At 44.2% G+C, this 15,441-nt stretch overlaps 2 protein-coding genes across 2 annotated transcripts in view; one reads left to right on the top strand and one right to left on the bottom strand.

The window, feature by feature from the left end:
* The window catches only part of cep44 (centrosomal protein 44), a 15,653-nt gene continuing 212 nt past the window's right edge, over positions 1–15,441 (bottom strand). Inside the window, exons 2-11 of the mRNA XM_014209357.2 lie at positions 15,197–15,295; positions 6,043–6,190; positions 2,147–2,293; positions 1,856–1,951; positions 1,544–1,699; positions 1,189–1,404; positions 838–904; positions 580–698; positions 270–307; positions 1–133 (exon numbers count right to left, since the gene is read on the bottom strand). Of these exons, the coding sequence (XP_014064832.2) occupies positions 85–133; positions 270–307; positions 580–698; positions 838–904; positions 1,189–1,404; positions 1,544–1,699; positions 1,856–1,951; positions 2,147–2,293; positions 6,043–6,190; positions 15,197–15,288 (1,128 nt within the window). The 5' untranslated portion in view covers positions 15,289–15,295 and the 3' untranslated portion in view covers positions 1–84. The remainder of the gene's footprint in view (positions 134–269; positions 308–579; positions 699–837; positions 905–1,188; positions 1,405–1,543; positions 1,700–1,855; positions 1,952–2,146; positions 2,294–6,042; positions 6,191–15,196; positions 15,296–15,441) is intronic.
* Positions 15,197–15,441, top strand: part of LOC106610168 (F-box only protein 8) — a 15,151-nt gene continuing 14,906 nt past the window's right edge. The window contains exon 1 of the mRNA XM_045722717.1: positions 15,197–15,319. The gene's annotated coding sequence lies outside the window, so the exon portion shown is untranslated. The remainder of the gene's footprint in view (positions 15,320–15,441) is intronic.

A 15,441-nucleotide genomic window follows, 5' to 3' on the forward strand; every position in this document is an offset into this window, starting at 1 on the left:
TATTTATCCATGATACCTTTATTCATCACTCACATACTAATCCAGAGATCAATTACAAAAATACTTTTTTTTTAAAGTCTGAATTTACATTGAGGGTTCCATACTTCTTAAAAGGCTGGAAGTGTCTTTCATCCTAAAACAAAGGAGAAGAACAAAACGAAGTTAATAATGAAATTAAACATAAATGCAGTATTATTTTATATACAATAGATTGTGTATTAGCCTTGGTTAACATTAGAGGGAATACAACATAGATCTACAGTACTTACATGTTGGCTATCCTTTCCAATCTCTCTTTCATATTCTCCTATAGAAAATGAGTCAAGAATGAATGAAAAACAAAGGGCTTGATTTAATCCGTATTGCGGAAGATCCGCGTAAAAATTCGAAGGTAATTTCCAATTGACTCGGCATATGCAGAGTTTACCGTGAATAAAGTCTCCTCGAACATTGCCTTTAACATTTCAAATCGACCTATAACGTGGATCTTTCACGATACTACAGATTGAATCCAGCCCAAAAAGTATTCTAATGTTTCCATTACACACACACACACACACTTGTAATATCTGCCATTACCTCTGGGGGTGCCGTTGTCACACAGGGGCTGATGGGATAGCTAGCGGAAGGGGTGGAGGACTGAGGACGCTCACAGCCAGAGTTGTGTAGGAGGCTCTCTGGAGGACTGGGTCTTGACTCTAAGGGTATGTAAGCATCAGTTTAACTTCTGTGTCACAGTGGGAATTTGATCTTTCTATTACTGTATTTCAGTTGTTGTATACAATGGCCTCATCAATACTCTACTAAGATACTTTTACTGTCAAAATCAGTTCCAACCCATGACTTCTGTTGCATTATCTGCCATGTGATGACTCCAACCTCCATTGATAAGTGACGACGACTCCTAGAGGGGAAAAAAAACGACCTTTAAAGCTGTACATTTTTCCATCTTTAACCAGCAAACAGAGATGCAGTAGACATTCTGGAATGGACTGACATCATTAGTTCAACATCTGCTTCTACTTGTCATTGGATAGAGGTACGGAGAGTTCTTTAGAAGCGTCTCCAGATCAGACAGATGTGGTGTAGAGATCCCTTCCTACCTGGGCCATGGCGGACACACATGCAGACACACAGTATCCAATAATCCCTTTGCAGTGGATAGGGACACACACACACAGAGCCTACCTGGGCCGTGGCTGTGGAGAGGGTCAGTCTGGTCTCCAGCAGTAGCACTCTGCTCTCCAGGTTCTCCCACTGGTGCTTGTCTATAGTGATCCTCCCGGCCGAGGCCTTCTCTAGAAGCTCCAGCCTCTGCTCCAGGGCCGAGAGCCTCCCCAGCCTGGTCTGGACCTGCAGCAGCTGGGCCTCCAGCGCTGCCAGCCTCCCCTCCACCACCAGGTCCTGGAAGGGTGGTCACAATCCAGTCAGTGTGTGTGTGTGTGTGTGTGTCACTTTGGTGCTGTGTGTTACAGAGAGAAGGGCTGTGTGTGTGTGTGTGTGTGTGTCTGCTTATATTGTGGAGAAGTATGCTGGTACTCACTGTTTGAGGGACTGTAGGGGCTTGGTTCTGGACCTCCTCCAGTCCCAGCCCCTCCTCCTCCTCCTCCTCAGACTCTTCATTATTTGAGGTTCTACTAGAGGAGACCCAGGAGTCACCACCAATGTGTCTCTCCACTAGTGGCCTGCTTAGGGACAACTGTGGGAAAGAACCATCTCACCTAGTCATGTTAAGGCCGGGCCATGTACTCATTTTACCTTTATTTAACTAGGAAAGCTCAGGCCTCTTTGATAAAGTGTAGAGAGCTGAACAGGTCTGTTGGTCTACACTGTCATGTCCTTGGCAAAGACTTACTGTGGTGGCCATGGGGTTCATCGTTTCAGCCTGAAATGGAAGAGCCTCACTTTTGGAGTCTGAACTCGAGGCCTGAAAACGAGGTCTCGGCTTCGGCTGCAACACACACAGATGCAATACAATACCTTTTCTTTTACCAGGTAGGCTATTGAGAACACATTTTCTATTACAATACAGACATGGTCTGATCATGAGGGTGCAATAGTTAATTGAACCGTGAATACCGTGTCATCATTATCACGTTGTTGATGAAACTCTTTGCTCTAGGCTCGTCAAAGCTGACAGACTGACCTTGTTGCCTTTGCTGAGCTCTTTGTGTTTCTGCAGGGCGAAGGCGATCACATCACAGAGGATGCAGGTCTTTCTTTCTGCAAAGCCAAACTGGAGGAACTGCTGCTTGGTCAGGACGGGTTTGTAGTGGAAGAGATCCCGCAGTACCTAGATGTGGGTGAACAATAGACAGTATGACACACGGCTGAATTCTCCCTGTTGAAAAGTTGTTTCAAATCAAAAATACACCATGTTTTTTTTTTATTCAAACAGTAAAGAAATGCAAAGATCAAAACAATATTCATTGAATTGTCATTGAAGATCACGTTGCAAAGTATCTCGTACAGGGGTTTAACTCATTTTGCGCCGGGGGCCACATTCGGTCTTCAAGAAGGTCCAGGGGGTCGCACTGAAAATGTGTTCATTTCGTCGCCATCAAAACGTGCAAAGAAATTGTCCTGTATCCAATGCTTTTGAAATTTGATGCTACCCGACTGGCTAGGTTTCATTTGAATAATTTTTACTGAGCTGGACACAGTATGAGTCTAGGTCCATTATATTTTCTACAGTTTCCATTTGGTTTTAATCGTTTTTAAAAAGTATATGGAGTTCGTTTTCCCTTCCATAAAAATGACATGTATCCCTTGCCTCGATACACTTAATTCACGTGAAAAGGGAATAATAGGAGCTGGAACACATGACAAATCCAAACATTCTATTGATAATTGTAAAACTCACTATAGTTAACATGAGTTCAGGGAAAGATGGCAGTAGGTATGTCAGGAGGGCTAAATGAGTGCTTTCCTGTTACACCGACTATAGCGCAGAGCAAATGGCTTGTCTCCTCTCTGCACTGTCTTCTGTATGAAATGCTGCAGGTGTGTCGGCCCAATCTGCCTCCCATATTTTTGTGTGTGTGCCAGCCAGGCGAAACAGTGACTGGGCGCCGGCCATCGCACAGAGGGTCTCGCTCTTCCTTCTCCTTATCGGTCTCCCTCTCCACTCTCGCCAAAATGAACCGATGCTGTGAGAGGCAGATAGTGCTGAGGCCGCAGGCGAGCTAAGAGAACAGAAGAGGGGATTCTGATCCGAGATGAGAACTTGGACCAACATGGAGTTCCTGTGTTCACCGCAGGAATCAGGATTTCATGTGTACCTTTAGAAAACATAATTGCTCAAGGACACTGTGCTGCCGACCACTGGTTGCCAGCTGGAAGGAAACACTAACAGAGTGTTAAATACAGATGCTGCAGATCAAGGCCTGCTCAGTGAAAACCCTGCTATCAGAACCAGAAGGGTTAACAGAGGCTACAGTACAGCCTCAACAAAAAAATGACACAAGTCATTCCTTCCAAGTCCTCGGTTGGTTGTGATGAGAGAGGAGCTGTAATATTAGAACGCGCAATGACGGAAATGGCTTAGCCTTGACCAAGCACAATATCATGGAAAAAGGAATTCCGACAGTGGAGACCTATACCATTTCCCATAGATAAGAATGAATGGAATTCCTAGAGTACCTTAAGACTCCATTCATGTCATTTGAGCACCACAGGGATGAAAAGGAATCCCACGTGTAGCCTACCTTTTACTTCTACAGGGGAAATCTGTGAGGAAACAACTGGAAACACTGCCATTTTGAACCATTACAATAATAACTGTGATGTATGAGAGGGGATCTAGAGGGGATTGGGAGAAACTGCTATTGGGAGAAACTGTTTTGTGTTAGGGAGACGACACTGTATGGGGAGAGCGGTGGTGGGGAGCCTACTGGAAAAGTAGGACCCAGGAAAGATCCCAGCACGCAGTGAATGAACAGAGCATTATTAAATCATAGGGAGGGCATGAAGGAACAAGGCTGGGAGATAATACAGTCAACTGGGAGTGATGCCAATGTGTTTCTCAAACGGGTAGGTCTAGATGTGGGATTGCTGCAGGGGGGGATGCATTCAAAAACATGATTTCATCACGAAAGATGTTAGTCATTAGAACACAGTGTTCTAGTATTACGCTCTGTGTCTTCTTCCTACCGTACTAATGGAGACCTATGGAGTAAAATCCCTCCACTGTGCATGATGATACTTAAATACTAAGGCTACGTCACGGAAACATGTTAACCTACCGTATCAGTCAAAAGTTCGGACACACCTACTCATTCAAGGGTTTTTCTTCGTTTTTACTATTTTCTACATTGTAGAATAATAGTCAAGACATCAAAACTATGAAATAACAAATGGAATCATGTAGTAACCAATGTAGATTTTATACTTTGCATTTTTCAAAGTAGCTACCCTTTGCCTTGACGACAGCTTTGCACACTCTTGGCATGCGTTTGAGCCAATCAGTTGTGTTGTGACAAGGTAGGGTTGGTATACAGAAGATAGCCCAATTTGATAAAAGGCCAAGAACAGCTCAAGTAAGCAAAGAGAAATGACAGTCCATCATTACTTTAAGGTCAGTCAATCTGGAAAATTTGAAGAACTTTGAACGTTTCTTCGAGTGCAGTCGCAAAAACCATCAAGCACTATGATGAAACTGGCTCTCATGAGGACCGCCACAGGAAAGGAAGACCCAGAATTACCTCTGCTGCAGAGGATAAGTTAGAGTTAACAGCCATGGGCCTCCCGAGTGGCACAGTGGTCTAAGGCACTGCATCGCAGTGCTAGCTGTGCCACTAGAGATTCTGGGTTCGAGTCCAGGCTCTGTCGCAGCCGGGAGACCCATGGTGCGGCGCACAATTGGAACAGTGTCGTCCGGGTTAGGGGAGGGTTTGGCCAGCAAGGACGTCCTTGTCCCATTGTGCACTAGTGACTCCTGTGGCGGGCCGGGCGCAGTGCACGCTGACACCAGGTGTACGGTGTTTCCGCCGACACATTAGACCAGCTGGCTTCCGGGTTAAGAGGGCATTGTGTCAAAGAAGCAGTGCGGCTTGGTTGGGTTGTGTTTTGCAGGACGCACGGCTCTCGACCATCGCCTCTCCCGTACGGGAGTTGCAGCGATGGGACAATTGGATACCACGAAATTGGGGAGAAGAAAAGGGTGTAAAAAACACACTACTAAAGGACACCAATAAGAAGAGACTTGCTTGGGCCAAGAAACAAAAGCAATGGACATTAGACCGGTGGAAATCTGTCCTTTGGTCAGATGAGTCCAAATTTGAGATTTTTGGTTCCAACCGCCGTGTGTTTGTGAGACGCAGAGTAGGTGAACGGATAATCTCCGGATGTGTGGTTCCCACCGTGAAGCATGAAGGAGGAGGTGTGATGGTGCTTTGCTGGTGACACTGTCTGTGATTTATTTAGAATTCAAGGCACACTTAACCAGCATGGCTACCATAGCATTCTGCAGCGATACGCCATTCCATCTGGTTGGGGCTTAGTGGGACTATAATTTGTTTTTCAACAGGACAATGACCCAAAACATACCTCCAGGTTGTGTAAGCGCTATTTGACCAAGAAGGAGAGTGATGGAGTGCTGCATCAGATGACCTGGCCTCCAGAATATCACCCGACCTCAACCCAACTGAGATGGTTTGGGAAGAGTTGGACAGCAGAGTGAAGGAAAAGCAGCCAACAAGTGCTCAGCATATGTGGGAACTCCAAGATTGTTGGAAAAGCATTCCTCATGAAGCTGGCTGAGAGAACGTCAAGAGTGTGCAAAGCTATCATCAAGGCTAAGGGTGGCTACTAGAAGAATCTCAGATATTTTGATTTGTTTAACACTTTTTTGGTTACTACATGATTCCATGTGTGTTATTTCATAGTTTTGATGTCTTCACAATTATTCTACAATGTTGAAAATAGTCCAAATAAAGAAACACCCTTGAATGAGTAAGTGTCCAAACTTTTGACAGGTACTGTACACTATTACCCTTCACAGATTTTTTTTTAAAGAACAATAGAATCAATGTGTGGATTTACCTTGTAGATGCAGTCGATAAAACGTAGGTCGTTCTTCCCAGTGAGTTCCACTCCAAAGACCACCAGGTGTTCAGCAAGGTGTGGTGAATAGGAGATGAATGCATAACTCACTATGGGGAGAAAGGCAGAAGGATCCCCTTTGGCCAAGCTGTAGAGATAAAGCATAGATTGTGTTTTACAATGTGTACTACTGTTTTCATATGTATTAGTATCATTTAGACCTAAAAATATGACAATAATCCTCTGTTCAGACAGGTAGACCGAGTTTTCAACAAAAAAATGTTTTTTTGACCAATCAGATCAGCTCTGATAAAGACCTGATGTGATTGGTCAAAAGACCAGTTAGTGGAAAAAATGAGAATTGAGCTGCCCGTCTAAACGCAGCCCGTCTAAACGCAGCCCAACACACATTTTGACATCAATGGAACCCAAACGAGTTTAATAAAAACTAGTAAAATATACTGCTCAAAAAAATAAAGGGAACACTTAAACAACACATCCTAGATCTGAATGAAATAAATAATCTTATTAAATACTTTTTTCTTTACATAGTTGAATGTGCTGACAACAAAATCAAACAAAAATAATCAATGGAAATCCAATTTATCAACCCATGGAGGTCTGGATTTGGAGTCACACTCAAAATTAAAAGTGGAAAACCACACTACAGGCTGATCCAACTTTGATGTAATGTCCTTAAAACAAGTAAAAAATGAGGCTCAGTAGTGTGTGTGGCCTCCACGTGCCTGTATGACCTCCCTACAAATCCTGGGCATGCTCCTGATGAGGTGGCGGATGGTCTCCTGAGGGATCTCCTCCCAGACCTGGACTAAAGCATCCGCCAACTCCTGGACAGTCTGTGGTGCAACGTGCGTTGGTGGATGGAGCGAGACATGATGTCCCAGATGTCCTCAATTGGAATCAGGTCTGGGGAACGGGCGGGCCAGTCCATAGCATCAATGCCTTCCTCTTGCAGGAACTGCTGACACACTCCAGCCACATGAGGTCTAGCATTGTCTTGCATTAGGAGGAACCCAGGGCCAACCGCACCAGCATATGGTCTCACAAGGGGTCTGAGGATCTCATCTCGGTACCTAATGGCAGTCAGGCTACCTCTGGCGAGCACATGGAGGGCTGTGCGGCCCCCCAAAGAAATGCCACCCCATGACTGACCCACCGCCAAACCGGTCATGCTGGAGGATGTTGCAGGCAGCAGAACGTTCTCCACGGCGTCTCCAGACTCTGTCACGTCTGTCACGTGCTCAGTGTGAACCTGCTTTCATCTGTGAAGAGCACAGGGCGCCAGTGGCGAATTTGCCAATCTTGGTGTTCTCTGGCAAATGCCAAAACGTCCTGCACGGTGTTGGGCTGTAAGCACAACCCCCACCTGTGGACGTCGGGCCCTCATACCACCCTCATGGAGTCTGTTTCTGACCGTTTGAGCAGACACATGCACATTTGTGGCCTGCTGGAGGTCATTTTGCAGGGCTCTGGCAGTGCTTCTCCTGCTCCTCCTTGCACAAAGGCGGAGGTAGCGGTCCTGCTGCTGGGTTGTTGCCCTCCTACGGCCTCCTCCACATCTCCTGATGTACTGGCCTGTCTCCTGGTAGCGCCTCCATGCTCTGGACATTGATGTGCCATCCTGGATGAGCTGCACTACCTGAGCCACTTGTGTGGGTTGTAGACTCCGTCTCATGCTACCACTAGAGTGAAAGCACCGCCAGCATTCAAAAGTGACCAAAACATCAGCCAGGAAGCATCGGAACTGAGAAGTGGTCTGTGGTCCCCACCTGCAGAACCACTCCTTTATTGGGGGTGTCTTGCTAATTGCCTATAATTTCCATCTGTTGTCTATTCCATTTGCACAACAGCATGTGACATTTATTGTCAATCAGTGTTGCTTCCTAAGTGGACAGTTTGATTTCACAGAAGTGTGATTGACTTGGAGTTACATTGTGTTGTTTAAGTGTTCCCTTTATTTTTTTGAGCAGTGTATATACATTTCAAAAAAAGTGGCCAACCTTTGTCTCCTGATTTAAATTGTCTCACGTCCACAGAAAATTGTATTTGAGCCACATCATTTTTAAAATCCCCCACAAGCATATTATGTTTGATGCTCTTCGCTTCAAAAGGAATCCCTGCTCATCGGATGTGCAGACTGGGGTCCTCGTCAGAGGGGAACCCACAGCTGGTTAATGTAAAGCATGTTTACAAACCGAGTTATAGTCGGGCAGGGCTCCGTACAACCCCCTCTACCGCCTGCCGGAGACTTCAAAACAGACCCAGACCATGAACTGTCACCGTGGCTTCAGCCCCAATCTGGATGTTTATAGGACTACAGATGTTTAGTCTGTCTTCCAGCCAAATCATTTAGTCTTCGTCGCAAATAGCACCCTATATAGTGCAAAATTAGTTTAAACAGAGCCTATAGCACGCAAGAGTAGAGCACTATCTGGGGAATAGGGTCCCATATGGGACACAGTCTCGTGATTTTATCCTACACTACAGAGCAGGTTTGCCTATAGCACGCAAGAACATCATACAGACTGTTGATAATATTCATTCTAGCCCAAATTCTCATTCTTAATTCATCACAAGTTCCATATATCATCACACTTGCAATGTGTTGGCACTTTCAAGCCAAATACTGAGTGTAATGGACAAACGCCATAGAAATCAGTGACCCCACAACCTGGATAAAGAGCTGGTCAGATATGCTCATCATAACAACGGGATCATCGGAAATTAGGCTCATGGTGGAACAAAATGTTAAATCATGAGAAATGCTACCATATGCACACCTGCCTCTCCTTCAAGGTGTCATCTACACAAAATATTCTTAGATACTGCATGGATGGTTAATATTTAGAATATTTGTAGAATAATAGTGAAGACATCAAAATTATGACATAACACATATGGAATCATGTAGTAACCCCCCCCCCCAAAAAAGAAAGTGTTTAATCAAAATATATTTTATATTTGAGATTCTTCAAAGTAGCCGAAGGACTAGTAGTGAAGGACTGCCCGTTCCATGATCTCGCCATCACGGTTGACAACTCCCTTGTGTCCTCCTCCCAGAGTGCTAAGAACCTTGGCGTGATCCTGGACAACACCCTGTCGTTCTCCACTAACATCAAGGCGGTGACCCGATCCTGTAGGTTCATGCTCTACAACATTCGCAGAGTACGACCCTGCCTCACACAGGAAGTGGCACAGGTCCTAATCCAGGCACTTGTCATCTCCCGTCTGGATTACTGCAACTCGCTGTTGGCTGGGCTCCCTGCCTGTGCCATTAAACCCCTACAACTCATCCAGAACGCCGCAGCCCGTCTGGTGTTCAACCTTCCCAAGTTCTCTCACGTCACCCCGCTCCTCCGCTCTCTCCACTGGCTTCCAGTTGAAGCTCGCATCCGCTACAAGACCATGGTGATTGCCTACGGAGCTGTGAAGGGAACGGCACCTCCATACCTTCAGGCTCTGATCAGGCCCTACACCCAAACAAGGGCACTGCGTTCATCCACCTCTGGCCTGCTGGCCCCCCTACCTCTGAGGAAGCACAGTTCCCGCTCAGCCCATTCAAAACTGTTCGCTGCTCTGGCACCCCAATGGTGGAACAAGCTCCCTCACGACGCCAAGACAGCGGAGTCAATCACCACCTTCCGGAGACACCTGAAACCCCACCTCTTTAAGGAATACCTAGGATAGGATAAAGTAATCCTTCTAACCCCCCTAAAAGATTTAGATGCACTATTGTAAAGTGGTTGTTCCACTGGATATCATAAGGTGAATGCACCAATTTGTAAGTCGCTCTGGATAAGAGCATCTGCTAAATGACTTAAAAATGTAATGTAAATGTAAATGTAGCCACCCTTTGCCTTGAGGACAGCTTTGCACACTCTTGGCATTCTCTCAACCAGCTTCACCTGGAATGCTTTTCCAACAGTCTTGAAGGAGTTCCCACATATGCTGAGCACTTGTTGGCTGCTTTTCCGTCACTCTGCGGTCCAACTCAACCCAAACCATCTCAATTGGGTTGAGGTCGGGTGATTGTGGAGGCCAGCTCACATGATGCAGCACTCCATCACTCTCCTTCTTGGTCAAATAGCCCTTACACAGCTTGGAGGTGTTTTGGGTTATTGTCTTGTTGAAAAACAAATGATAGTCCTACTAAGGCCAAACCAGATGGGATGTTGCGTCATACTGATGGCAGAGTCTATGGACCCTGCCTGGTGTCAACAGTACAGGATGGTTACAGTGGTGTACCGCCGTCCAATCTGCAGCAACAGCATGACACCATCGCGTCAGCATGTACCAACATCAATGTGTAACGTTTCCGACTTGTAGAATCCATGCCCCGAAGAATTCAGTGTATTCTGGAGGCAAAGGGGGTTCCGACCCAGTACTAGATGGGTGTAGCTAATAAACTGCCTGGTGAGTGAGTATGTACAGTGCCTTCGGAAAGGATTCAGACCCCTTGACTTTTTCCACATTGTTACGTTACAGCCTTATTACAAAATTGATTAAATAAAACATTTTCCTCAGCAATCTACACACAATACCTCATAATGACAAAGCAAAATGTAGAAATGTTTGCAAATGTATTCAAAATAAAAAACAGAAATACCTTATTTACATACTGTAAGTATTCAGACCTTATGCTATGAGACTTGAAATTGAGCGCAGGTGCATCCTGTTTCCATTGATCATCCTTGAGATGTTTCTACAACTTGACTGAAGTCCACCTGTGGTAAATTCAATTGATTGGACATGATTTGGAAAGGCACACACCTGTCTATATATGGTCCCACAGTTGACAGTGCATGTCAGAGCAAAAACGAAGCGATGAGGTCGAAGGAATTTTCCTTAGAACTCCGAGACAGGATTGTGTCAAGGCACAGATCTGGGGAAGGGTACCAAAAAAAATGTCTGCAGCATTTAAGGTCCACAAGAACACAATGGCCTCCATCATTCTTAAATGGAAGAAGTTTGGAATCACCAAGACTCTTCCTAGAGCTGGCCGCCAAGCCAAACTGAGCAATCTGTGGAGAAGGGCCTTGGTCAGGGAGGTGACCAAGAACCTGATGGTCACTCTAACAGAGCTCCAGAGTTCCTCTGTGGAGATGGGAGAACCTTCCAGAAGGACAACCATCTCTGCAGCACTCCACCAAATCAGGCCTTTATGGTAGAGTGGCCAGACGGAAGCCCCTCATCAGTAAAAGACATGACAGCCCGCTTGGAGTTTTCCAAAAGGCACCTAAAGACTCTCAGACCATGAGAAACAAGATTCTCTGATCTGATGAAACCAAGATTGAACACTTTGGCCTAAATGCCAAGCGTCACGTCTGGAGGAAACATGGCACCATCCCTACGGTGAAGCATGGCGGTGGCAGCATCATGCTGTGGGGATGTTTTTCATCTGCAGGGACTGGGAGACTAGTCAGGATCGAGGCAAAGATGAATGAAGCAAAGTACAGAAAGATCCTTGATGAAAACCTGCTCCAAAGCGCTCAGGACCTCAGACTGGGGCGAGGGTTCATCTTCCAACAAGAAAACTACCCTAAGCATACAGCGAAGACAACACAAGAGTGGCTTCGGGACGAGTCTCTGAATGTCCTTGAATGGCCCAGCCAGAGCCCAGGCTTGAACCCAATCGAACATCCCTGGAGAAACCTGAAAATAGCTGTGGAGTGAAGCTCCCCATCCAACCTGACAAAGCTTGAGAGGATCTGCAGAGAAGAATGGGAGAAACTCCCCAAATACAGGTGTGTCTTGTAGCATCATAGCCAAACTTGTAGCATCATAGCCAAGAAGACTTGAGGCTGTAATTGCTGCCAAAGGTTCTTCAACAAGGTACTGAGTAAAGGGTCTGAATACTTATGTAAATGTAATTATTATTTATTTTATTATAAATTATGGGGTATTGTGTGTAGATTTGAGGGGGGGGAAACAATTTATAATCAATTTTAGTATAAGGCTGTAACGTAACAAAATGTAGAAAAAGTCAAGGGATCTGAATACTTTCCAAAGGCAATGTATGCATGTATGCATTACACACACTGAGTATACAAAACAGAACACCTGCTCTTTCCATGACATAGATTGACCAAGTGAATCCAGGTGAAAGCTATGATCCCTTATTGATGTCACTTGTTAAATCAACTTCAATCAGTGTAGATGAGGGGGAGGAGACCGGTTAAAGAAGGATTTTTAAGCCTTGAGACAATTGAGTCATGGATTGTGTATTTTTGTCATTCAGAAGGTGAATAGACAAGACAACATATTTCAGTTCCTTTTAACGGGGTATGTTAGTAGGTGCCAGGCGCACCAGTTTTTGTTAACCTATCTAGGGAAGGTGGGACAAAATCGTCCCACCTACGTAACAGCCAGTGGAATCCTGTGGCGCGTTATTCAAATACCTTAGAAATGCTATTACTTAAATTTCTCAAACATATGACTATTTTACACCATTTTAAAGACAAGACTCTCGTTAATCTAACCACACTGTCCGATTTCAAAAAGGCTTTACAATGAAAGCAAAACATTAGATTATGTCAGCAGAGTACCCAGCCAGAAATAATCAGACACCCATTTTTCAAGCTAGCATATAATGTCACATAAACCCAAACCACAGCTAAATGCAGCACTAACCTTTGATGATGTTCATCAGATGACACGCCTAGGACATTATGTTATACAATACATGCATGTTTTGTTCAATCAAGTTCATATTTATATCAAAAACCAGCTTTTTACATTAGCATGTGACGTTCAGAACTAGCATACCCCCCGCTAACTTCCGGTGAATTTACTAAATTACTCACGATAAACGTTCACAAAAAACATAACAATTATTTTAAGAATTATAGATACAGAACTCCTCTATGCACTCGCTATGTCCGATTTTAAAATAGCTTTTCGGTGAAAGCACATTTTGCAATATCCTAAGTAGATAGCCCGGCATCACAGGGCTAGCCATTTAGACACCCACCAAGTTTAGCCCTCACCAAAGTCAGATTTACTATAAGAAAAATGTTATTACCTTTGCTGTTCTTCGCCAGAATGCACTCCCAGGACTTCTACTTCAATAACAAATGTTGGTTTGGTTCAAAATAATCCATAGTTATGTTCAAATATCCTCTGTTTTGTTCGTGCGTTCAAGACACTATCCGAAGTGTAAAGAAGGGTGACGCGCCCGACGCGTTTCGTGACAAAAAAATTCTAAATATTCCATTACCGTACTTCGAAGCATGTCAACCGCTGTTTAAAATCAATTTTTATGCCATTTTTCTCGTAAAAAAGCGATAATTTTCCGACCGGGAATCTGTGTTTTAGTACAAAGAGAGAAAATAAAAACATGGGGTCGCCTCGTGCCTCAGTCTCATTGTCCTCTGATAGACCACTTACCAAAGGCGCTAATGTTTTTCAGCCAGGGGCTGCCTCGACATCATTCAGCTATTTCCCGGGTTCTGAGAGCCTATGGGAGCCGTAGGAAGTGTCACGTTACAGCAAAGATCCTAAGTTTTCAATAAAAAGAGTCAAGAAGCCCAAGGAATGGTCAGAGAGGGCACCTCCTGTACAGATACTTCTCAGGTTTTTGCCTGCCATATGAGTTCTGTTATACTCACAGACACCATTCAAACAGTTTTAGAAACTGTAGGGTGTTTTCTATCCAAAGCCAATAATTATATGCATATTCTAGTTTCTGGCCAGTAGTAATAACCAGATTAAATCGGGTACGTTTTTTATCCGGCCGTGTAAATACTGCCCCCTAGCCCTAACAGGTTTTAAGGGCTGCAACACTGCTGGGTTTTTCCACACTCAACAGTTTCCTGTGTGTATCAAGACAGGTCCTCCACCCAAAGGACATCCAGCCAACTTGAAAAAAACTGTGGGAAGCATTGGAGTCAACATGGGCCAGCAGTCCTGTGAAACGCTTGACACCTTGTAGAGTCATGCCACGATGAATTGAGGCTCTGAGGGCAAATCATTATTAGGAAGGTGTTCTTAATGTTTGGTATACTCCATGTATACTGTATACAGTGAGCTCCAAAAGTATTGGGACAGTGACACATTTGTTGTTGTTTTGGCTCTGTAGTCCAATACTTAGGATTTGACTATGAATTTAAAATGCAGACTGTCAGCTTTAATTTGAGGGTATTTTAATATAGACCCCCATTTTAGAGGACCAAAAGTATTGAGACAAATTAACTTGTGTGTATTAAAGTAGTCAAAAGTTCAGTATTTGATCCCATATTCCTAGCACACAATGATTACGTCAAGCGTGTGACTCTACAAACTTGTTGGATGCATTTGCTGTGTGTTTTGGTTGTGTTTCAGATTATTTTGTGCTCAATAGAAATGAATGGTAAATAATGTATCGTGTCATTTTGGAGTCACTTTTACTGTAAGTAAGAATATAATATGCTTCTAAACACTTATACATTCATGTGGATGCTACAATGATTACAGATAGTCCTGAATGAATCGTAAATAATGATGAGTGAGAAAGTTAGACTCACAAATATCATACCCCAAGACATACTAACCTCTCCCATTATAATAACAGGGGAGATTAGCATTTGGGGGTGTATGATATTTGTGCATCTAACTTCCTCACTCATCATTATTCACGATTCATTCAGATCTATCTAATAATGACAGCAAAAATGGAGGGACTATGTACAAAAAGTGTTGTCATTTTTAAACGGTTCATACCCTCAAATTAAAGCTGACAGTCTGCACTTTAAACTCAATCATTGTATCATTTCAAATCCAAAGTGTCAACCCACTGTTCACCAGTCTTGGAATACCTGATGATCAAATCAGGTGCTGGAGTACAGAGCCAAACAACAACAAAATGGTCACCGCCCCAATACGTTTGGAGCTCACTATATATCAGAATGGACGAATATATGAGGGATGTATTTCTCCAACGTAAGCAAGTAAAAGTGAGACAAACGTGCATACATCTCCTGCACTGCACCTAAGAGACTGAATAGTAGAGCCATCATGTGGCCATCAACTGAACAACCACAACACAGGTGCCGACAGATTCTGTAAACTGGCTCCTTCCCTCAAAACATTTGGGAACGTGGCACAATTTTTTAGTTGGAACTGGCACCATTTTTTATCCATGACCTAGCTAACATACCCATTATAGTCGACCTCTCTTGGGTACTTCAATGCGCGTAGTTGAGCGTCCAGCTTCCGAAGACATCCTTTCAAATCACCGGTTGACATCATTGTGGACCTTGAAGATTCAAATGACAGACAGGTAACGTTACCGCAACAATTCTTCCATGAACTCTTTTACAACGAATGAATAAAACGCTAACTAACATAAACGATATAGCTATGTACGTGTTGGCTAGCTACCAACACAGCTTGCCAGCAAGT

The sequence above is a fragment of the Salmo salar genome, chromosome ssa08 (genome assembly GCF_905237065.1).
Source record: "Salmo salar chromosome ssa08, Ssal_v3.1, whole genome shotgun sequence".
NCBI classification, from domain to species: Eukaryota; Metazoa; Chordata; class Actinopteri; order Salmoniformes; family Salmonidae; genus Salmo; species Salmo salar.